This window comes from Panicum virgatum, chromosome 3N (genome assembly GCF_016808335.1).
Source record: "Panicum virgatum strain AP13 chromosome 3N, P.virgatum_v5, whole genome shotgun sequence".
In the NCBI taxonomy this organism is placed as follows: Eukaryota; Viridiplantae; Streptophyta; class Magnoliopsida; order Poales; family Poaceae; genus Panicum; species Panicum virgatum.
Window position 1 is genome coordinate 49,589,996 of NC_053147.1, and position 22,803 is coordinate 49,612,798.

At 42.9% G+C, this 22,803-nt stretch overlaps 1 protein-coding gene across 4 annotated transcripts; it reads right to left on the reverse strand.

The window, feature by feature from the left end:
• Positions 1 to 2,674: 2,674 nt before the first annotated feature.
• Positions 2,675 to 16,827, reverse strand: LOC120666089 (protein transport protein Sec24-like CEF). 4 transcript variants are annotated; one of them, XM_039945873.1, is made up of 24 exons: positions 15,806 to 16,811; positions 14,497 to 14,736; positions 14,297 to 14,371; positions 14,119 to 14,217; positions 12,870 to 12,981; positions 12,467 to 12,594; positions 12,181 to 12,300; positions 9,896 to 9,976; positions 8,742 to 8,819; positions 8,502 to 8,594; positions 8,180 to 8,234; positions 7,867 to 7,943; positions 7,654 to 7,725; positions 7,475 to 7,558; positions 6,160 to 6,279; positions 6,005 to 6,073; positions 5,318 to 5,395; positions 4,920 to 5,070; positions 4,326 to 4,490; positions 4,088 to 4,233; positions 3,822 to 4,001; positions 3,403 to 3,491; positions 3,290 to 3,321; positions 2,675 to 3,211 (listed from the first exon to the last, which is right to left on the reverse strand). In XM_039945873.1, exons 1-24 carry the CDS (start codon positions 16,703 to 16,705, stop codon positions 3,105 to 3,107), a joined length of 3,351 nt encoding a protein of 1,116 aa, XP_039801807.1. In that variant the 5' UTR covers positions 16,706 to 16,811; the 3' UTR covers positions 2,675 to 3,104. The 4 variants fall into 4 exon arrangements, 2 of the variants coding, with proteins under 2 accessions (XP_039801807.1, XP_039801808.1); XM_039945874.1 differs by having other exon boundaries at positions 4,932 to 5,070; positions 15,806 to 16,807; XR_005671548.1 differs by having other exon boundaries at positions 3,403 to 4,001; positions 15,806 to 16,827.
• Positions 16,828 to 22,803: the final 5,976 nt, after the last annotated feature.

Genomic DNA, 22,803 nt, shown 5'->3' on the forward strand with positions numbered 1-22,803 from the left:
AAATGATTTTAGGTGCCTTATAAGTGAAGTTACAAACTATGGCCAGATATGATAAATAAGGCAACCATGAAAGTTTGCTGATCAGCATGGAGAAATAGGGCAATAACCTGATAGCGAGATGTTGTTAAACCTCCTCATCCGTGCAGTTGTAGTCCTAGGGTGTGTTGGGCACTAATGTTCTTATTTGGTGAACGACAATGCTGCTAGCCATTTTTGTTTAAAGGCATATACCATCCTGTAACTAGTTCATGGAACATCCATTTGCAGTCATGAGATAGCAGACAGTGTCCCCAAGTCTGCCAAGGTTGCTCAAGCAGTAGAGGCTGGCATTGGACAGATGCAGAACATAGCTCGCCAGCAGGCAAAATGTATTTTTTTTCCATGAACATACCATATACTAATCTTTACCCCATCTGTTCCATTTATTGATATCATGCGTATGCACAGCAATGGTAGAGGAGCGAGCAAACTTGCGGACTATCCCCACCGTTGGGCAAGGTAAGGAGTCCCATAAATCATCTAGTCAGCATCGCCTATGACATAACAGCCCAGATTTCTGATTGTAGCGGATGTATGGTTTTTTCTCTCTGTAGCCTTCCGTTAAGTATTTACCTGAAGGAGGTAATGGATTTGGATTGCCCAAAGTCCTGTTGTACTTTTTCCTCCTTGTACTCCTTGGACTCTAAAGTCCAAAGTAAATCTAGATTTCTGTTCACAGATAGGCCAAACTTTGGACGAATATGAGATGCAGTCCAAAATATTTTTTTTGTTAGCTTTAAGTATTCTCTCATCCATTTTTTGTTAGCTGTAAGTACTCTCTCATCCAAATCTAAAAATATTGAAAAGAAATGTAAGGGGGTGATCTTGCTTGTATTTTTTATGCTCCCTTCTCCATGCTTTATTTAATTGTAATATTTCATTTGAACGGTAGAAGGGGTAATGACACCATATCTATTTCTTTCACACCTTGTTCAGTAAAGGTGCTTGGGTCCCTTGGGTCTAGGACTGGGCATTCGGTTTTTCGGTTTAGTTCGGGTCGGTTTTTTCGGTTTGAGAAAAATTCGGTTGTCTAAAACCATAAACCGATCGGTCCTCAAGGAAACAAAAAACCGACACCGAAAATGTCGGTTTTTCGGTTCGGTTTTTCGGTGCAACCGAACAAAACCGAGTCTCATTTTGACAGAAAGATATCAAGCAACAGGCTGGTATATATTGGACAGGTTAATGGGCCGTGGGCTGCACTGGCTGTCTTGGCCTTTGCCCTTTGGGACGGCCGGGTCTAATTCGGTTTTTCGGCTATTCGGTTCGGTGCGAGATAAAAACCGAACCCGAACCCGATGACCGAACTTCCTAAAAATCCAACCCGAAGCCGAACCGAAAAAACCGAAAAACCGACAATTCGGTTCGGTTCGGGCCGGTTCGGTTCGGTTCGGTTTTTTCGGTGAAAAAATGCCCAGGCCTACTTGGGTCCCTCCTGAGTGGTGGATCCAGGATAATTGTTAGGTGGGGCCTTCTTCTACCTCTAAACAAATTTAGTCTCTCCTCACAGTGTGATAGTTAATCATGTGAACATAAGAGAGGTCATTTCCACAAAAATAACAAGATTGAAACAGCATTAGTTATTATGGTAGAGGCAGGAACAAGTTAGCTATGCAATTAAGTATCAACTGTGATACAGAAGTATCTTCTACGAATACCTATGTTTTCCATGACATGAGCAATGCAGCTACTTTCAAGCAAGTTGATGAGAATTAATGTGTTGAAAAATAATTGAATAGCATTGAATAGAAGGGCTTTTGCTGGCTCTGGAATGCTGTTCGGAGGGGTTAAAAAAACTAAAAAAGAGGGTTTAAAAAAAGAGGACACAGTGTTAAGCATTTACTGTTCAAGCACCCTCATAGACTCACGGGTTTACAGTTAAAGCACCAACTCAGCATCCTGTGGAGACAAACATCTGGTGAGCAAAATCAGAACAGTTTTTCCAGACAACCAACACAAACAAGCTTTCGAAAAGCAGAATCTAACAAACGGGCCCTTCTTATCAATCCATCATGGGTCGATAACCCATCGGATTATAAAATGATTTTTTTTTGCACAATTGCGGTAATTAGTAATATGGGTTACATTCCATGCTAAATTTCTTCTTTAGGATTCAACTTTGCTAATGGCGTGCCATGCCTAATGAGCCATCTCAATGCATGTGGCCTAAATTTTGAATTTAAAATTCTACTGAAACAATTGGGTTTTGTTTTTTCTTTGTTATTTCAAGAAATGAACCATTTGGGTGGACTGATGACGATCAATTTTACTGAGAATAGGCATTGATCTCAATGTGCAGTCGTGTTGTCCTTTGTTCGTTTATATGACAATTTTTACAGCATAATGAACTTCGACACGTTGTATAAAGAATGTGACATAAGCAAAATATGTCCAAATTATAAATTAAAAATTTGTGACTTGTACCGACAAGTCTTCAAACACATGTCAGTTGTAAGGTCTGGAATTCAAAAGCCACGTGTACCCGCCTAGGTCCAGTATCTTTTGCAAGTGCTTCACATCAAAACTGAAAACGTGAATAACACCTTGCACAACTTATTTATTTACTAATTTTGAACACCTTGCGAGAATGCTAACACTCGTAGAATCTCAAGAGTTGGGCGCATGTTTGTAAATATGACGTGTGCCGATGTGGCCAAAAAGAATGTTAACCATGATATTCACAACATGTCACTTTGCGAATCATTACTTCTGTTCATTTACAACCAAATGACTCTCACGGCTAAACATACAACATTATTGCCCAACCACTATAAGCTTCCTCTCGACAAAATACAGCCGCTGTTAACAAGAATAAATACTTTCAAAATTGAAGACACGAAAGTCCACTCATCTCTGTACAGAAACATATATCGCCTACACCAAAACTGATCTTGTAAGTGATTGCAGAATCATGTCGATTCTACGACGACTCACCAGGTGAGAACTAGGTTGCACTGATTGGAGAGTCCTTGGTTCATTCATTTCTGTTTTATCCTCATGCAAAAATCAATTTTGTTCTGGATTCCTACTGACCAAAATGTTACAACAATGAGGTGGCGGTCATTTCACGTCATCTTGCTTTGGATCTGCCTGTGCACATGTACAAGAAACTCAACATAGGAAAGTCCGCCTGGTGCCTTGTCCTCAACTAATAGTGATCGGAAGAAATCTCCTGCAGTGCAACAGTGTAGTGTCAGTATAATGGAAACATAGAGAAGGTAACCAAGGATAAGAAAATCATGAGACTAACCAGATGGGTCACCCTTTTTACATAGTCTCAATCTGCAAAAACAATTTTGGAATGTCAAGTGTTGGAATCAAGTGATTTGTATTGTCAATATAGTTGAGAGTCTGGTGCAATACCTCAAGTAAGAGCATCTCTGACGCCTTATTTCATTCACCACTTCATTTACTTTCCTGGAGAGTTCATTATCAAATGGCTCCAGTACAAACTGAAACAAGCAAATCATTAATCAACTTACAGCAATTGAGAAATTTGTCTGGGACGTACAGCATTTCCATGATTTTTTCAGTAGGACACTAAAACAATTGTCCATAGGGCACTCTTTGTACAGACAAGAATTGTTTTTCAGTGTCCTAAAGACAGGTTTTCCTAAAGTGCTGTACAAAATTTGCTCAGTTTCTTGGGGAAATTGGTCTACTAGGGGATGCCACATTTTAGGTTTAAAACAAGTGTAATGAATAATTCTAGCTGTGATCCACATCTGGAGTAAATTTAAAATACATGAGGTAAATGGAGAGAGATGAGGTGAAGGAATTACCTGATTTGGTACTCCAGCCAAAGACGAGACACCGAATATTTGCTCTAGGGTCACAGGGTTGACTGAATTTCCGACATAAATAAAACCATACTCACCATTTTCTAACAAATAAACTCCATCATCATGTATATTCTCGCTATTGAGTGTAAGGGGACTCGGTATAAGGGAATCATCATCTTCCTACACACAAGTTGCAGCTAAAAATTAATTAATAGTTCATGACTTTGATGTAAAAGGTAGAAAAAAAAAAGCCTTGACTCCTGTACCCTTGATGTAAGATCATGGAGGGCAATCATCCTAGGAAACACCAACGGAATAGCTAGTAGCACAGAAATTGAAGATACAATAGAGGCCCAATAGGACCGATCATCCAATCTCCCATCATTGCGCAATCCCACACTTTTAGTTAAAGCTGATAATTGAAGAATAGTTAGTGAAGTTGCATAATCATAAGTGCATCAACGAATTTAAAAATTGATATAATTAGATAGCAAATAATCATACCTAGAGTATACAATGGTAGAAGTTTCAGAGCCTCCGGAAGAATCAATTGCCCAGAACTACTTACAGATGCACAATACTTTCGGTATGACTGGAGGATATTGATACATGTACTTGTTACTTGATCCCTAACTTGAGAAAGAGGTAACGATGGAATGCCTTTTGCAGCTGTTATGCAAAATAAGTCAATCTACCACGGTATTCTTGTTGTATGATACATGAGAATTCGTAAAAACTGCTTAAATAGATCAGATATGCAAAATTGAAAAAAAAAAACTAGACCTGCGGGGGGAGACCGCCCCCACGGCATTACACTAAGAAGAAGACCTCACGCAGGTCTAGAAAACCCCCCGAACCCTTGCTCCATCCATACATAGTGGCCCGTTACCCGTAAGAAGGGCCGGACCCAGCTATGCTTTGGACATGGGACAAGTGAGGGAGTTTTCCTCCCTGTGCGAGCCGGGGATCGAACCCCCGACCTGGTGGTTTTTGCTACTGCACTCCCACCAGCCGAGTTAGCGCTCGTTCGCTATATATGCAAAATTGTGATGATTACTGTAGAAGTAACAGAAGTATATACTAATGAACTTAAGTTACCAGTAAATTCACCTTGCTTTACAACATATGTGAATTGTGTTTCCAGATCAGCATATCGGAAAAGGTTACTGAGCATATTTGTGCATGAAAGGGAAAGGTTTATGACCCGTATCCTCCTTTGCCCAAAAATTGTCGTGTAGAGAAGTGCGCACTGAAAATGCAGCACAAATCACTTGTCAGATTACTTGCCCCACTGTACTACTACTGTTGAACTGTATAAAATAAGTCATCGTCTCATAGCAAATGGTTAATTCAAAAGGCATTTACACCAGTCATAAGCTACTGAGCAAAGATAAGATTGAAAAATATCTCTTCCACGCATCCGAGGGGGAAAAAATCCAAAAAGTACATTCTGATAAGAAAATTCTGTACTGAGCAAATTTAACAGAAATTATTACCTGGAAAGCACATTCTGAATTTTCCTGCAATTTGTCATCGTGCTTAAAAGTAACCATTATAGCTTTGTCTGAGTCAACCTGCACCAAAGCCCAAAGGAGTGTCTTAAGAAACTGACAAATAGTCAGTAGCTAAAGAATGCACGGCAACACAATATATGAAACATTAGATCATTTCTGTTTGTAAGGACCATGGCATGCCCACCAGTGTTATATTTACAAATTTGCTTGTTAAAACTTAAGGCATTGCATTAACCAGTTCGACCAATGTCCTGGTAGTTTGCATGCTCAGCTTATCATTTTTTTTTTCTGAGTCTTGGTTTCTCAACCTTCAAAATGATCTGTTACCAAATTGGCAACAATTATAGCAAAATATAACATAATTGTGGCTCCAGAATTTCAAGTCAAAAAAAATTCATTTGAAAAAAAAGCCCGTATATTTTGGATGTTCCAACCTTTGACAAGCTTGTGTTCAAACATTACCCTTAAACATCACCAGACAACTGCCTCAGAGACCAGAGAGTATCTCTACAATACTACAACAAAGACAGATGAACGCTGAATGCAACAAAACAAAGTTCTATTATTCATGTCCCCATGCATCACACTTCGTACAGACAAGTTGGTTATGCAAGCAAAGAATGATGCCTGTAACTGCATTAGAATCACACATCAATCCTAATTGCTCACCGCAGGAAGATCAATATCAGTAGGAACACGCTTGCAGAAATTGCCAAAGTAATCTTGAACTTGAAGCCCCTAATGACACATTGAAAAGAGAGAGAAATGAAGTTACTATCACAACATGGTACAAAAGGGTAAGAAAAGGTTTAACATATACTTACCTGACTACACCTGATGCGCATGACAGCCTCAAAACCCTGTGGTCTACTAATATTCCATCTAAGATCATTATACAGTTTGGCTGGATCGGAGAGAGCAGAAAATGGGTAATAGTAGTAAACCTGCAAAATAAAGGATAGATATTAGGATCAAACAACACAATAACAGGTAGAAAGATTGTTTTCAAGAATATGCCATAGAGATGAGCAGCTATGATATGAGAAAATCAGGTGTACCTAGGAGTTCTATACTTCTAATGTTGAACCGGGATTCAAAATTATACACGAAATATCCTTTTTTGGCTCTCGCTTTAGCCCCTATGTCTCTTATCCCTAGAAGGCCTTCCTCCACTAGCAGGTTTCTTCAGAAAAATCTATCTATTATGGTGTTGATGGCAAGCAGGTCTATATCCTTGGTTTTAATGACCCTTTATGAGCATTTCCACTATCTACTACTATCTAAAGATAATAAAGTTATCAATGACTGGATGAAACCAAGAAATAATCCCTTATGTGCGAAATTATAGAAGATCCCCTTTAAGATCAAACAATTACATCGAATTGAGTACGACTAAAATTACAAACCTGCATATCAATGTGTAATAAGATATAAGAAAAACGTCCTTAGGACATGTTAAGTGTCGAACGATAGCTGAGACTATCAAAATCCAATTATATGTGTTCCAATTCTATCATGACATACACATGGCATTCTGAAAGAGAACATATATCGATATGCATGTATGGTGCTGATTGCAACATGTAGTGTTGACAAGTCTTTTCCACCATGGTTACATGCACATATGCATGGCACAAAGGCACACAATATATGCAGATTATTCTTGATCAACGCCTTCAACGTAAACATAGTCAAAACGGATCAGACACTTTATTTACTCTTTTTATGCCCAGTAGGTACTGCTCACTTGATCTAAATCGCAGTGACTGCAGAAATTGGCAAACCTAGAGACAGCTATATTATAAGCCATATGCTATTGTAAGGATGTGGTATTAATGTATTATACATCAGGATTTTTATTCCCACTAAAGTTGATAACAATAGAAGCCGGTATTGGAATCAAACAAGAAAAATAAAGGCCATGCTCATGTATAGACTCCACTAGTCCCAAGTCCCAACTCCTGAAGGCCTACAATACTATGCCTTCTTCCTGGCGGTGTCTACCTCAAGTGATAAAAGTATCATAATATATTACCTAAACTATATTTAGCTATAGCATGTTGCAGATTTGCAGAGTAACAAGATCGACCAAATAAACATGTTTAACCAAACTCAGGCAGCTGTAGAATAGAGGCATACCCGGCCACCAGTTGTATTGGGAACAACTGATATTGAAGCAATATCTACATATGATTGCGTGCTAAGGAACACATCTACACAAACCTGATAAATGAAAACCAAGTCAATGTTATTCTATTATTAAAATGTTATAAAGACATCCAAACTCTCAAACAACATAGAAACTATTGTTTTCTCACTTGGTACTCAGCAAATTCTAGTGCCATTGTCTTGAGAGTCTTATCAACAGGCTGAAGAAGCTTATGCGCCTCCTGGAGAGCACACAAAATATTGCGATGGATCAATAATAAAATAAGGTGCAATATTAACAAAGAAAAAAATGGAAGGGACATGACAAATATGATTATATGTTACATGTACATATGCATGATACCCCTAAAAATGCATCATACCTTGTCTCCAGTTGAAATATTTGATCTACCTTCAGCTTCCCTAGCAGACAAAGAACCTATTCCTAAGGATGGTAGCACTGCGAAGCACCAATGATACAGCATTAACAGTTTCCATCTTTAATAAACCAATTAGAAATAATATATATCTGTGGCACCAGACAGCTTTACTATTTTATTTTGGTCAAGGAAAGCCATGACCAGCAGCTAAGCAATAGAGAATGGCAATTAATCTAGCAACACTTGTAAAGAAAGCTGGAATAAAATTGGTTCCTTTCCACCCACCAAATAGACAAGTTCTTTTATCAAAAAATACCTGACTGAAATACAAGCAACTTTCCACCGGTGGACTTCATAGCTAGAAAACTTGCCTGCACACAACATGGTGATCAGAATAAACTGGTCCAATGAAACAGACAAAAGTAACAGAATAATGATGACGATAAAATTTTGCAAGCAGGTTACACCTTAATCACAATCAAACAGCATATTTTGTAAGTAAATGTGTACTAAACTGGTGAAGTTGATGAAATGCTAGTGCAGCTGTTAGCAAGTAAATCAAACACTGTATGGTCTGAAAACAAATAGTGGTACAAAAAGGAGAAACACAAAAGGTCACATTCTAAAGATGAGAGTACCTTCATTGCAGCACCAAATGCCGAATCAGCAACCCTGTTGTTCTCAAACATGATTGGGATGCTCTCCAAAAGTTGCTCCAAATTCTCACGGCACTAAAAACTCAAAAAATAAGGTATTCAGAGCTTTGTAAAGAATGGATAGATTTCTTAATTCTACTGAAGCTTCTAACAGATATTTGAAGGTCTGGTAAACTAACAACAAGAATCGATTTGCCATTCATGTAAAATGTGAGTACAAACCTCTGAGATTGGAAGAATGAGGTCCGTTTGAAGCGGAGTGTACACATCTTGGACATCAGGAACAATAAGCATCAAAGGCTGCAAAGTACAAAAAGCAAATGTGCACTTTGAACGTTTGAGATCCATAAAACAGCAAGCAGCCAGAAATAGTTACAGTTTAGAAGCTTCTTTGAAAAGAAAAGCAGGAACAAAAAAGCAAGATCAGTGCTTGCAACTAATAGAACAAGACAGCTAAAAATTTCATAGAATATATGTTTGTTTCAAGAAACATTATATGCTTTGGTAAAAAGATGGAATCTGCCAAATATATGCAAAAAATTTGAAAACAAGGTTATGGTATCAAGCATTACTTTCAGATCTAGTTCACAAATAAACATAACATTGTAGTTCACATTCTTCTTTTCAGAAAAAATATGAACACCAAGAACACTCAACAAATAATGAAGACAGTAATTGCAGTACTTGACCTATTAAAAAACTGTTTTAGTATCAAAGAGGTATGGTTTGTCAAAGATCTCTTTTTGGTTCCAATGTTTGGCTTCCACCTACATTTGGACACTAATGGTCCTAACTTAGATTATACAGAGGTAGGATAAATTGGAAATTTTCAGATGCTTTGACACCCAAAATAATGTGGTTTGCAGACTGTGTCACCAAATGTCTAAATGTTGTGGACACTGGACAGGTTCTTCGGTAGAAGTTTCAGCGCAAGAAGAAAGATCAAACAGGCACTAGTGGCTGAGAAAGTTAGTGACAGCTTTATATTTAAAGTATTCAATAGTTTGTTGAGAAGATTTGGTTGTAAGGGCTGGACTCTATATATGGAGGCGGGCAGATTGTTTTGGGGATCAAGCTTGAAGTAATTGGGCTTTCTCAGATCTTCCTGCATGAGGGTGAGATCCTTATATCAAGTTGCCATTGTCCAACATTATAGCCATACCACTATACGTATCTCCTTTAATAACCAACTTGGTGAACATTTAATGCCCAAAAGATCAGAAAAAGAATAAGAAAAAAAAAGGGTAGCAGCACTTTCGTGAGTGTCTGATAAGAAATTCAGAAGGTAAGAGAATCCAACAGTATTTTGACTTGCACAAAATAACTCTGTGATGCATAGAGTGCTTGCAATACCTACAAACTAGATCAGAAAATACCTGCTGTTGAGCACATTTCAGGCTGTAGAAGTGAATAGCAGAATCGAATGTAGCAATTCCAACCATAGTTCGAGGGCCTTCCTAGAAAAGATACAAAAGTAATGTCAGGGTGGTTCAACAGTGAATATTATGTTTCAACTTGTGTGAATAGTTAAAGAAATAAAGAAACATGGAAAGAAAATATGTAAACATAGCTATATCAAATCAATAATCATGTCTACTTGTGTTCCAACCAACAAATATAGTGGAACAAATATGGCACACCGAATAGTTCAAATCCATCTTTTAAAATAATGATAACAAAAAAAATAAAATGATTTGTCAAGAAATTAGATGTTGCTCATTTACTCATTGCCAAAAATATGCACTACTGCATATCTGAGTTTCGTCATTGATTACAATCTACCATAGCTACCAGAATCATGTAGTGAGGCTGTGAACCACAATTTGTTGCATGCAATGCAAACTGAATTGCTCTGAAACAGCAGGCGGTACAAAGGGCTAGGCAAATCCACATGGACAAAAAGTGGGGTGCTGAGGAGGATATCAAGGATCGAGGCTTTAACTGATGGCAGCAGCATGAGGCCACAATACGAGAGTCGCTATCGGAGGTACAGCCATGGACACTGGACACAAGATAAGGATGGAAAAATGGAAATGGGAAGGGATGCAACCAGCGTGAGAGAGGGGCACGCTGTGGCAGCAGTCAGCAGTCCAAGCAAAACTATGGGTATCAGATACACAAGGATGACACAAGCTATCCATTTTGATAGTCATTGGTGAGAAAATGATGGTCAGCTAAAAGGAATTCATGGCATTGGCTGTGCTACATTGTGGTAGAAAAGGACAGAAAGGAAAGAGACCAGTGGCGTCAGCTGAAGGTTTGGTTGTGGAACAGTGGCGAAGTCAGCCCAAAAAATTACCTAGGGCGGAGTTCTACTATAAAATTTTTGCACGACTAAAGCGAGGCGGAGAGACTTGCTGCCCAGCTGCAGGCGTCCATGTCGGCGACGCACGGGATGCTGGCGTGCCCGGTGGGTGCCAAGGCCAGGCTGCAGGACGGGCGGGCGCGGAGCGCCGTCGCGCAACAGCAGCGACGCGCCGGCGTGAGTGGGACTGCAGGCGGGGGTGGATGGTGAACTGCCGAAGTCAGCAACGGCGTCTAGTGGCAAGAAGACGCAGCATTGGACTGGGGCGCTAGGCTAAACCGCTTAAGAGGCCATAGCCCACTCGACCGAACAGCCCACGAGATCACGAAGTCCTCTCGCCCAATGCTCCAATGGCCCAATCTGAGTCTCGCGACTCTCGGCGGTAGAGGTCCGTCATCCTCGCGTTCAGGGGGTGCCGCCGCACCGTCATGAGCCCCTACCGGAGTTAGAGAATGGGGGATATTGTCAGCACCCACGAACTGGAGGAAGCATCTACTATTATGGGCCGCCGCATCAGGAAGCCTAGTGTCTGTTTTGGCTAGATGTGCCTGCGCATATAAATACAAGAGAGTCGGTGATTAAATACTGAGTGCGTGCGAGGAGAAAAGGTATCGAACAACTTGCATGAACTCTTACTCCTTTCTCAAGTAACCTGTCCTCCGCAAGCCAATTTTCTGTTCTTCCTATGTTTCTCAGATCCATCCTTTTTCTTTTTTCCTACTACCTCTGCTATTAACAGATATGCTCTTGATCTCACCTAGAGGGACCTAGGGCGGCCGCCCTGGCTCGCCCTAGTGGTGGCTCCGCCTCTGGTGGAACTGGACTGGAGGGCACTAGGGCAACGTAAGGGGAAAGGCAGCTTGGTGTGGGAGGTTGTGATGCTAAGGCTGGATGATTACTGATCAGGCTCGGTGCAGTGTGGTCTTCTTTTCTTTGCATGTCCCTTCTTTTTTTATGGGTAGTACTATGAATAAACCCAATTCCCAATTCACCAACCAGAGAGATATGCTCCCGACGCACATTACATTAAAAAAATGGTGAACCGTGAATCATGAACTCATATCACGAATCCAATAAACCATGATTCTGGTAACCAGGATCTAACATAATCATCAATAGGTGAGTGATTCAAAAAGTAAGCCACCAAACCTGTTTCACCGCGAAGAAAGTTCGTGAAGGGTGACAATTACAAGAAAGAGAAGTTTCAAGGCAAAGATAAGACAAACAAGCAATACATTTGCAGTAGATCGTACAAATTAACTGCATATTATGTCATATAAGTAGAATTCAGCTAAAAGCTGATAGCATGTTGTTTTGTAGTAGTCAATGCATACCAAAAAAAACATCCAAACTTACAGGAAGGTCTGAAAGAGCCTGGGAAATTGCACTGCAGGCTGCAGCTGTTGCACCAGTATGCACAGCATTCATGGAGACATCAATAAGAAAGAAATAGACAGCAGGCATTGGGTCACGGACCTGAAATTGATAATGAAATCATGATTAATACTACATCATTAATGTGACAACTCACTTAATGAGGTGAACATGGCAATCAAAAGGGAACCGATAAGATGATTGTTTATAATAAGATGAACTTGCTCAGAAAAATTTAAGGGGTACACAAAAGCAGGTGAAATCACACCAGAAACTCCTTGGTAGCAACAAATTCAACTGATCCTCTACACAACTCAGGCCTTTCATCAGCATCACGTCGCCTACCATCAGGGCCCAAGTTGCAGAAGTACTCCCTTGGAGTATCATTGCTAAATCCTGTATAACCAGTGTATTTTGTTAAATGGAAAGTAGTATTACCTGAATAGAATATGCTAAACAAGTGACATATATAGTTTGAAATCAAGAATCACAATAAATATATTTTAAAAAAAAATAAGAAGAACTAAGTATTTCAAAGATGCCTGACTAAAGATGGTACCATCTTTCCAAGGGAAAGGGAAATAAGCATCAGGCTTTAAAATGTCATAGATTTGATATAAAGTGTGTATCAAAGGAAATCAGAAAAGTCGCATTAAAACTAAATCCCTTACCACATAAGTTACATATAAAGTGTTTCCCTTGGTCAATGAATCTCATGAATGAATTTATGTACGCTTTGCAGCGCGAACACCTGATGGGGCCCATCTCTCCAAAATCCACAAGCTGTAATAAGAAAGAAGTATCAATACCAAAGCTTTTTTCTTTAGGGAAAAAAGCGTTTCTGCCCCTACTCCAAAGCTCAATTGTGATTTTACCCCTTCTTTTTAAACTTTGTGATTTTTCCTTCGTTATTTTGTAACGAAGCAGCCGTTTGCCCCTACTTTGTAACACCGTTTGAGTTGCTGGAATTAAATGGAAGAAAAAAAAGAAAAAAGAAAAAACACCTAGAGGAAAAGACAATAATACCCCTAGCCTTATCTCCTTTCACCATCCTGTTGGGAGAAATCAATCGGCTCACACCCGACCTAGGTTTGGAAGCTCCGGCGCACTGGGATCCGCTTGCCGTCCCTCCAGCGCGCACCCGCCGCTCGCCCGCCCTTCCAGCGCGTGCCCGCCGCTCGCCCAAGCGCCACTGCAGCCCTCCACTTCGCTTGCCCGCAGGGCCACTTGCGGCCGCCACGCTCAGTCTCCGTCGCAACCACCTTGGGACACTGAGAACGCCATGCGGGGGCTGCAACCAGGCAACCATTATGGCAAGGGCCAAGGGCAGTGGCAGTCGTGCAGTTTAGGTATGCAACGCGATGCAGATCAGAGCGCCCGTTAGCAGTGCAGCAGCAGGTCGCAGCTCATACAGAGTGCTTGCAGGACTCTGCCATGGTGGTAAGCGCAGCGGGCTAGTCTACGAGGCTAGAAATAGTGCGCACTACTTGTTTGACGAAAGGCCTCAACGGTAGAAGTTGTCTCGAGTTTTTTATTCTTATTTTCTTCGAATGCATTGACTTTTGTTCTAATCTTTTTCTTACATTTCAAAATGAACAATATCGTTATGCATCAATTGTCCGATATCAGCAACCCCAAAGACAGTGGCTTGCACGTCCATTTGTTCAAATACAAGGGTAAAAGCACAATTATAATAATAAATAGGGGTAAAAACATATGGGCAAAGTTGTCCTTTTGTCTAACAATTAACACTGTTAGAGAGACTTAACAGACTAAGGGTAAAATATGCCTTCGTTTTGAAATCGTAGGGGTAAAATCACAAAGTTAAAAAAATGAAGGTAAAATCACCATTTCGCTGCAAAACAGGGGTATAAACGCTTTTGCCCCTTTTCTTTATGTGCAACCACTGAGATTAAGTACCTGGATAGGTTCCTCAGATGGATGAGGAAGAGCAAAAGGCTGTACCAACAAGGCTAATGGCATTCCTGATGTTGTCAAGAGATCGCCTGTACATGGTATCTGATAACATATGTAACATACACAGTTTAAAAAAAAAGAAAGATGCTATGAAAGGAGAAAAATAAATTTCAAAACCAACTTGATTCATTGTGCATCTCATCAAACGGGGGTTGCAATTGCCAGTGTCCTTCACAATGAATTCACTGGAGGCAGCCTACAATGAAAAGTACTGCTCTTAGAGGAATAGAACAAGTAACTTAGTTCCACTTAGAACCACCTGGAACAAGCATTTTAGAAATAGATATATAATCATAAATTAGTACAGATCTGAAGATATACCGGTGGGATAGCAGCTTGTCCACCTTGCCGGGTCTCAAAGATGATGACTGATGTCTCCGGAACTGGCCGTGGAATTTGATGAGGATCAATTTTGGATGGGGTTGAGACCTGGGCATGGGGGGAGTATGGCATGGTGGGTGTTGGTGCAAGTGACATCCCTTGGCCAAGTGCATTGGGTGGCATGGCACCAGGCATGCCAGGCATTCTCATAGATGGTTGCATACCACCAGGAACAGCTCCCTACAAATAAGTTGAACAAATCACCATAAGAGTGTTAATTACAATGTTCAAAGGAAATTTTCTAGTGTCGCATCCACCAAAAAGATCCACAAAAGATCTTTTCATCAGACTAGTAATGATCAATCTGGACAAAAGACGCCTCAACAGCATAAATAAGCCTGAAGCACCATAGAATTCAGTGTATCATGTTCTACAAGGTGGACACAAATTTTTGGTATCTCATCCACCAATAGATCCACAGAAAATCTTTTCATAGAACTAGTAATGATTAGTCTGGATAAAAGTCACCTACTGAGCTAAGCCTGATACATCATAAAGAATTGAACTATGTCATGTTCTGAAAGGTGGCATTTTGACGAAACCATTTCTATGAAAATATTATTGAAAGCAATTTTCAGGATGAATCGAGTAACAACAATCTTATGCTGTCAACTATGTAATGCATTATACACCGATGATCAAAGCCTGAAACTTGAAAGCCAAAAAGATAACCAACGAGAATCCTAAAATGACTCACATTTTAGATCAGAGGAGGCATTTCTTCTCATGAAAGTAATAATGATTAACTTCCTAGATGAATAAATCATTAGGCACCTAGCAAAGTATCAAAAAGCCACAGTGCTTCCTTTTTGTAAATAAACCATCTTTTTTAATCCTTCACTATGGAATAATCTCAAACAGCAATAAAAATTTCAGACAGTTGAAATACTAGTTGCTACGAGACAATTCTGATTGAACTACCTAATTATTTCCAATTTTCCATGAAAGTCAAAGTGCCACCTTGACTGAACGATAATGACAGTTTAGGTATGGCACTCTTCCTAAGCCTAGAGGAACCCACAGTTATTCAATAATTCAATTAAGCGTGCCAAATTACACATGCCACGACAAGAGTTATTGAATGTAGGCCATATTCCTAATTTTTCTCATTAATTCCTTTAGCACACATGGAATGAAACTAAACATTGCGGTGCTACATTTGCCCCTAGCCTAGCTATATTAGTTTGTTCACTAAACCTCATCAGTTCATGAACAAGTTGGGAAACTTAATATGAAGAAAATCACTCACTGGTCGTGCCTGGCCCTGCCAGGCCGGAGGGGCAAAGGTTGGTGCATTACCCCCTGTAGGACCCATGAATGGTGGTGCCTGTGATGCAGCAAATGCTGGAGGCTGCGAACCTGGCAGAACTGCACTTGGTCCGCCAAACGGTGGCGGCGCACCAAACTGCACCTGCTGCGTCACTGGTGGCCCTCCAAAGGGTGGTGGCAGCCCACCTGTGGGTGCTGTCTGAGGCACTGACCCCGGCGGGCCGCCGAACGATGGCGCCTGAGCAGTGGTAAACGAGCCCCCGACGAGTGAAGGGGGTTGACCTGACAGTGCCACAGGACCGCCGAACGGGGAACGCTGTGGCACCGCTGCAGGCTGCGGCAGCTGAGACGCCACTGCTGGCGGCCCACTGAACAGAGCAGGCCGCGATGCCGCAGCGGCTGGCGGCCCGCCGGACGGCAGAGGCTGCTGCGACACTCCAGAGAGCGGCCCACCGAACGGCGGAGGTTGCTGCGATACTCCCGGGGGCGGCCCACCGAAGGGCGCCCGCTGCACCTGCGGCGGCGGGCCGGACGGTGGTCCACGGAACGCCGGCCGCTGCACCTGCGGCTGCGTGTGCGAAGCCAGAGCGGGTGGCGGGCCGCCGAAGGGAGGCGGGGACTGCTGCTGCTGCAACGGCGCGCCAGGCCGGGCGAACGGCGGAAGCGGCTGCGAGGGGGGCGGCGGGGGGCCCTGGGGAGCGCGGATCGCCGAGGGCGGCACGGTGCCGCTCCCGGGAGGGCCGCCGGCGAAGGGCGGGGGCGCCGCGCCCGCGTGGGAGATCTGCATGTTGGAGAATGGCCCCGCGAGCTGCCGGGGTGCTGAGGTAGGGTTTTGCGGTGCGAATGGCGGCGGCGGCCTCGACGGCGACGAGGACGACATGGATCGGGGGCCGGCGGAGCGGGGCGGAGATCGTGATCTGAGGAAGGAAGGAAAAGGAGGGAGAGGGAGGAGAGGAGAGAGAAAAGGAGGCCGGATTTTATGTCGAGGCGTTCGAGGGAGCGTTTCGGACACCCGCCCGGGACCGTCGGATGCGACGGTGGTGCATGCTGCTCGGCTCGACCGGGGATTCTCACTGACACTGTCGAGTCTGTTTGAGCTTGTGCTATATAAATTTTTGCCGAATTCAGCTGCACAGCCTGTTCGGTTTGCTGGTTTCCTGGGCTGGCTGGTTCCAGCCGCGCCAGGCAGAAGGCGACATGGCGGTGGCTCGGTTCCCACCCAGATTATTTGCGGACCATCGCTTTCATCCGTCACGGTGTGTGTTTATGTGTGCGTGTGCTTTCGAGCTCCTACAGAATTTGATGGAGCAGAGGATCCCTCGCCCATTAGCCCTAGCCCAGCCAGCGCTGGAAATTTCCAGCAAACCGAACGGGCTCGCATTTGATATTTTGATGCTGAGTCTTTAAGTGCATATTTATTTTGACCAATTTTGGTCCGAAATTTTGGTGAATGGGTAAAGACTAGGTAAATTGCGCGCTACACTGCGCCTACTTGAAAATATAGAGTAAAATGGTTGATGGTTAGTATGCGTATAGAGCAGGAACAGAAGTACGCTGGAGGGCGTGGGAATTGGTTGAATGTTGCGTATGGGCCAAATCCATATCCCGTGTTGGACTTCCTCTCTCAGGACACGAATGGACTGATTGCTGCGTATGAGCCAAATCCATGTTCCTCGTCGGACTTCGTCTCTCTCCAGGACACGTGTCACGCCCATAACGTCCGGGCGCTCCTAGCCCTCCCTTTCCATGGCGTATAAGAGTAAGAGTAAGTATTAATGTTGGTGGAGCTTTCGATTCACAATGACCAAGGCAAGGGGAGCTATCGTCGTCGCGAAACAAGGCAACTACGCGGATGAGATCGAGATGGTGGCCCGTGCTGCAGATTGGTGCAACGAGAAACGGCAGTTCTTCAATCACATTGCAAGTCCCGGGCGGTGATCCTTTGAAGCAAGAAGGACTTGAAAATCTCATCTACCTTTCATTTGTCAAAGGATGCTCAAAAGGCAAAGCAACAACTTCGGGAATGGTCAGTGGCACAAGAACTCGTTTATTAGTGTAGATATGGTATTTGGGTTAATAAAGTATTGTTGGATGTTGTTTTTCCCCCAACGGATTGTAGAGGTAGCCAGTAGTGGCTAATCTAGAATTTCATGTTAGGGTGATCTAATAGAGTGATATTTTTTAAAATATTTTAGTGTTAAGTCAATCTAATCTAATAAAGATGTTATTTTCTTACTTTACCTTCTCAATTCAATTATCACTTGTTATATAAATAATAATTAATAGCTATTTCTATAGTAATAAATAAGATTAAATATATAAATGGAGAGGGTGAAGATTTTTGGACCAAATCTTAGGGTGGGCCGGGACCCACCCACCCCTAGGTTCGCCTATGGTAGCCAGCAAGTGGTGGCAGTTCTGTTTGGTCACAGTAATCATCCATGTTCGGTTAGAGGGATAGGAGGTCCATAAAGTAGCCGAGTTGGCTGGTGGCTCCTCTGCCAGCCGTGTGTGGTTCTTCCGTTAGTGCTTGGGAATCTGTTGGGTATTTTAGCGTCACGAGTAAATCCACAAGCGCACGGATACTGTTATAGTTTTCACCTCAAAGTATTCCAAGGGTTATCGAATCCAAGAGAATATGTGTGCACTAACTTCTATTCTAGTCGATCCAAGAACACACCAAAATAGGTATCAAGGATAGAGAGGATTCCAAAGATAGCACTATAACTGAGTTAAAAGGTCGATCTCTCAGGTACAATACTTGTTTCGGGCACTATCGGTGTTTACCGCCAAGCCTGCTCAGGGATACCCTTAGTAGTAAGGTTCTGTTGTCGGTCAAAACCCACAGATGAGTAGCGACAGACAACACGAAGAGCCGGGAGGTCGCCGGGGCGCTGGCAGGCACTGCTCCCTCGTCAACGGCCCGCAATCCTGGCACACGCCGCGGCTTTCTAAGACGCAGGGCGTGCCACCTGACCTATACCTGATCAGGAAGGTGCGGACGTGCTTGCAACGATTTGCCTGCATACATAAACACGTGTAAACATTAGTCCGAGCCGTGGTCGGCTCCCCGGGACGACTCTTGCATCGACTTTAAAGAGCCGATCGAGTCCCGGTGTCAGATTGGATCTGCATATCCAGATGATAATGGATAAAGCAAATAACTGTAAAGCTGCTTCAATTGAATCTAGCTAATCTAATCCACGACGGTAAAAGCTTCACTGCTAGATCGGAACATCCTACACGTAGTTAGGCCTAATGAGCGTAATAAATAACTGAACCTTAACCAGAATAGAGGCCTAAGAACAAGCTAAAGCCGATTCCTGGATTAATTCCCTGTTAAGACTAAGGCAAAGCATCTAATACGTCACCGGATCATCCAACCCGTTTGCAAGCCCTAACCTAACAGATATTACGCCAATTCTTAAGGATAAGAACAAACCATAACAGATTAGATCCATTAGATAGAAAAGAAGCAGGGTGTCATCTCTACGCGACTAATTCCATGCGACAAGAATTAGCATAAGATTGAAACATGATTGCGCAGAGATAACATGATATTCGTAGATGATAAGCAACACAAGCACGATAGATCTACTAAAAGCCATGCTATGAACATCAGGATAACTAGCATTACTCGCCATAAAAAACACTTCAGTACGAGTAATACTAAGGTAAAAGCAAGAACAACACTGCCCTGATCGCAAAAAATGATCAGGGCAGCATGGCGCTTCCTTGGATGAAACTCTAAGATTAGGGGTGGCGGTGCGCCGAGAGTTGTTGTTTGTAAACGTGATGATGTTCTCTTTCTTACGAATATCATAGGGTACATATTTATAGTCCGGAGACTTGGGAAACAATCTAAACTAATGTGTCCATATCGGACTCTATCTCTAACTCAATCTGAACTAAATCTAAGGATACATGGCCCAAATGCTCACACAGGAGCCGATTCGTAAGCCTCTTCAATTTCTTCATTAAGCCCAACTCACTCGCGGCCCATTAATTAACCTGTTGAATTATGGCGATAACACATGCCCCCTGGTTTTGGCAATGATAATTCCAAAACCACTTCACCGCTTCATCTTCCCATTGATGCTTCATTAAAACGCACAACAACCACCATGGAAGACACAACGTCTCAGCAACTGGCTCCTCGTAGAATGTGAAACTGCCGATCCGTCTTCCATTTTTTTACTATTTAATCTCACCCCGAATCGACTCTCTTCACGACAAACTCATCCTCCTCCCAAAGCCAAGTAGCACAGAAAACCCCAACCTTTAGTAGCCATGGAGATTTCCTCCTCCTCCGGCTCCAACTCCATCGGCTATTCTTCTTCTCCTCCTTCTTCCCCTTCTTCTTCAAACTTCTCTGCCTCCTCCCTCGACTCCATTCCTGAGAGTCAGGAACCGACGCCGGAGTACAACCCGGCGGCGGCGTACGAGGCGCTCACTCCTCTGCACTGCGATACAGAGGAGTTCGACTTCGGGATCGCCTCCGAAGACGACGAGCCCCAAACTGAAGGCGAAGACCTCCAACTCCTGTTCCAGGAGGAGTTGGAGAGCAGCAGTGAGGAAGGCTTCTCCTGGGATGGAGCCGATTCCTCCTCGGAAGAGGAAATCGGCTCCTCCTTCAGCAGCGACGAACCGATGGGAGGAAAGCCCTTCCGATTCCTCGGGTCCTCCGAGGAGGACAGCGAAGAAGAGAGCGGCGGCGGCGGCGGCTAGAGCAATGACGTCGAGACCGACAGCAGCAGCAGCGCCTTTGATGGCGCCAGCGACGACGACGACGACAGCGACGGCAGAGATGCACTGGCTCGAAGCCCCAAGCGCCGTAGGTACTAGGTACCTACGAGCGGTAGATGTAGGTAGTAGAGTAGAAGTAGTATTGTAAAGCCGAAGGAATTTCCCTTTATCAAATCGGCTCTTTTGTAAGAATCCAACTTTTAATGAAACTTGTTATCTTTTAACTTGTTTGCTCGGATCTCACCCCAAAAAGCTGATGGCATCGCATCAGCCTTTACTAATGTCCAAGAGCCGACGAAATTCAAAATTGGAAACAACTCGTATAAGAACAGGACACCACTTCCACTTCTGAATCCAATTCAAACTAGACACTCCAAATCCGAGCGTAATTCGAGAATCCCGCTCCATAAATTCAAGCAAAGACTCGCAAGCATCCAGAATTCGAATCAGAGCCCGCAGAACAACCAAACCCTAAGTCAGCAGATCTGAACCATGGCGGACTCGGCAGCTCAGACAACGAGCTCTGCAATCGACGATGCGGCAATTTGCGGCCTGAAGGTAATATTCAGCCTACCTTTTTAACTTCCTTCAGCTCATTACACCTCTGAACAAATTAAACTTTGAAATATGACACCATATGCAAATTTCTGAATCTCTGAACTTCAGGTGTCAGACATCCTTCTGCCGCATCCTTCCAATCCAAAATCCTTTTTGTCTCGGCCCACGAACTTATGAAAATCCCACATATTTAATCCCCTGTAAAGCAAATAGGATCCCTTTCGTAAGTCAAAATATTGATTTGAATTCCTGGGCCGACTGCTTAAGAGCCTGGCCCAATCCACCCGAAAGCTGGACTACATGGTACAACAGAATAGCAAAAGCCTACATGCCCTTGTGGCAAGAACTGAACATAGCAGATGCACTCAGTCTATCATTATCTCCCTTAGACAAAGATGAAAACCTTCTGAAGACTATCGGCTATTTCTGGTCCGATGCTTTAAACTGTTTTCTCTTTGATCATGGACCCATGACCCCTACTCTGCTGGATGTTACCATGATTACTGGCCTAGACATTAAGTCTCCTATTCCTGCTGCTCACAGAATGGTAGAAGTCCCCTTCAAACTTTCATCCAAAACAGACTGCACAAACTGGAGCACTTATATTAACCAGCACATGAAAATGAAAGGTCCAGTAAGTAAAAAGGAACACACAGGCTTTCTAAATATTTGGTTAGAACATTTCATCTTCTGTGGTCCTTCCTTAGCCCCAACCAAGAATTATCTTCCTTTGGCTTACCATCTAGCCCAGGGCAACCGCACCAGCCTAGGCAAGCTTTTCCTCAAAGAAACATACAGATGTCTCAATTTGATGACAACCAGCTTGCTCAGCCAAAGGAAACTCAAAACTGGAGGTCCTTGGTGGTTCATTCAGTTATGGGCACAACTCTACTTCCAGCATCGGATTCCAAACTTTCAAAGCCTGACCAAGAATTCCTTCCATGACAAGAATGGCAGACCAATTAGATGCACCAGCTATGGCCAAGCCTAATTCAGCCTCCCTGGCAGTAAACTGAACTCAAAATGGTTCAGAATTTTCTACAAAGGCCTAGGGAATCCCCTCTTCTTTCCATTCACTGAATCTGAAGTCTTCGAGAACCCAACTACCTTTAGACTGGACAGCTTTGCCGATGACAACAGCACTCGGCATCTATATTCTCTAATGATCCGACCTGGCTTTCTTCCTATCGGCATAAACACTTCTAACAGAATCATTAAACCAGGTTATGAAACCTATCAACCAGTCATAGCAGCTCGGCAGTTCGGCCTAGGACAAGTCCCTCCCCACTTCCATATTCACCACTTGGTGGAGAGTAGAGCTGATCTACCTAACGGTCTTACCAGTTCAAGATGCTACAACATATTTGACAACCTCCACATTCTAATACCAGCCAATCTATCTTTTACTTCCTCGTCAATCGGCTTTAACACTTGGTGGGAAATGTTGAAAACTCACGTATTCAGAAGAGCTTTGGGCCCTCTACTGCAGCAAATTGATCCTGAATATGCAATCCACGAGGAAGAGGTATTGAATCCACGCTCTCATTCTTTCTAACCCCTCTCCCAATTTCTCTTGGCTAATCCTTACTCACATTGCTTACAGCAACAAGATGGTCGAGAACCTGTAGCCAATAACAGGGAACCATTCCACTTTCTTCCATCCACCCCTGATGT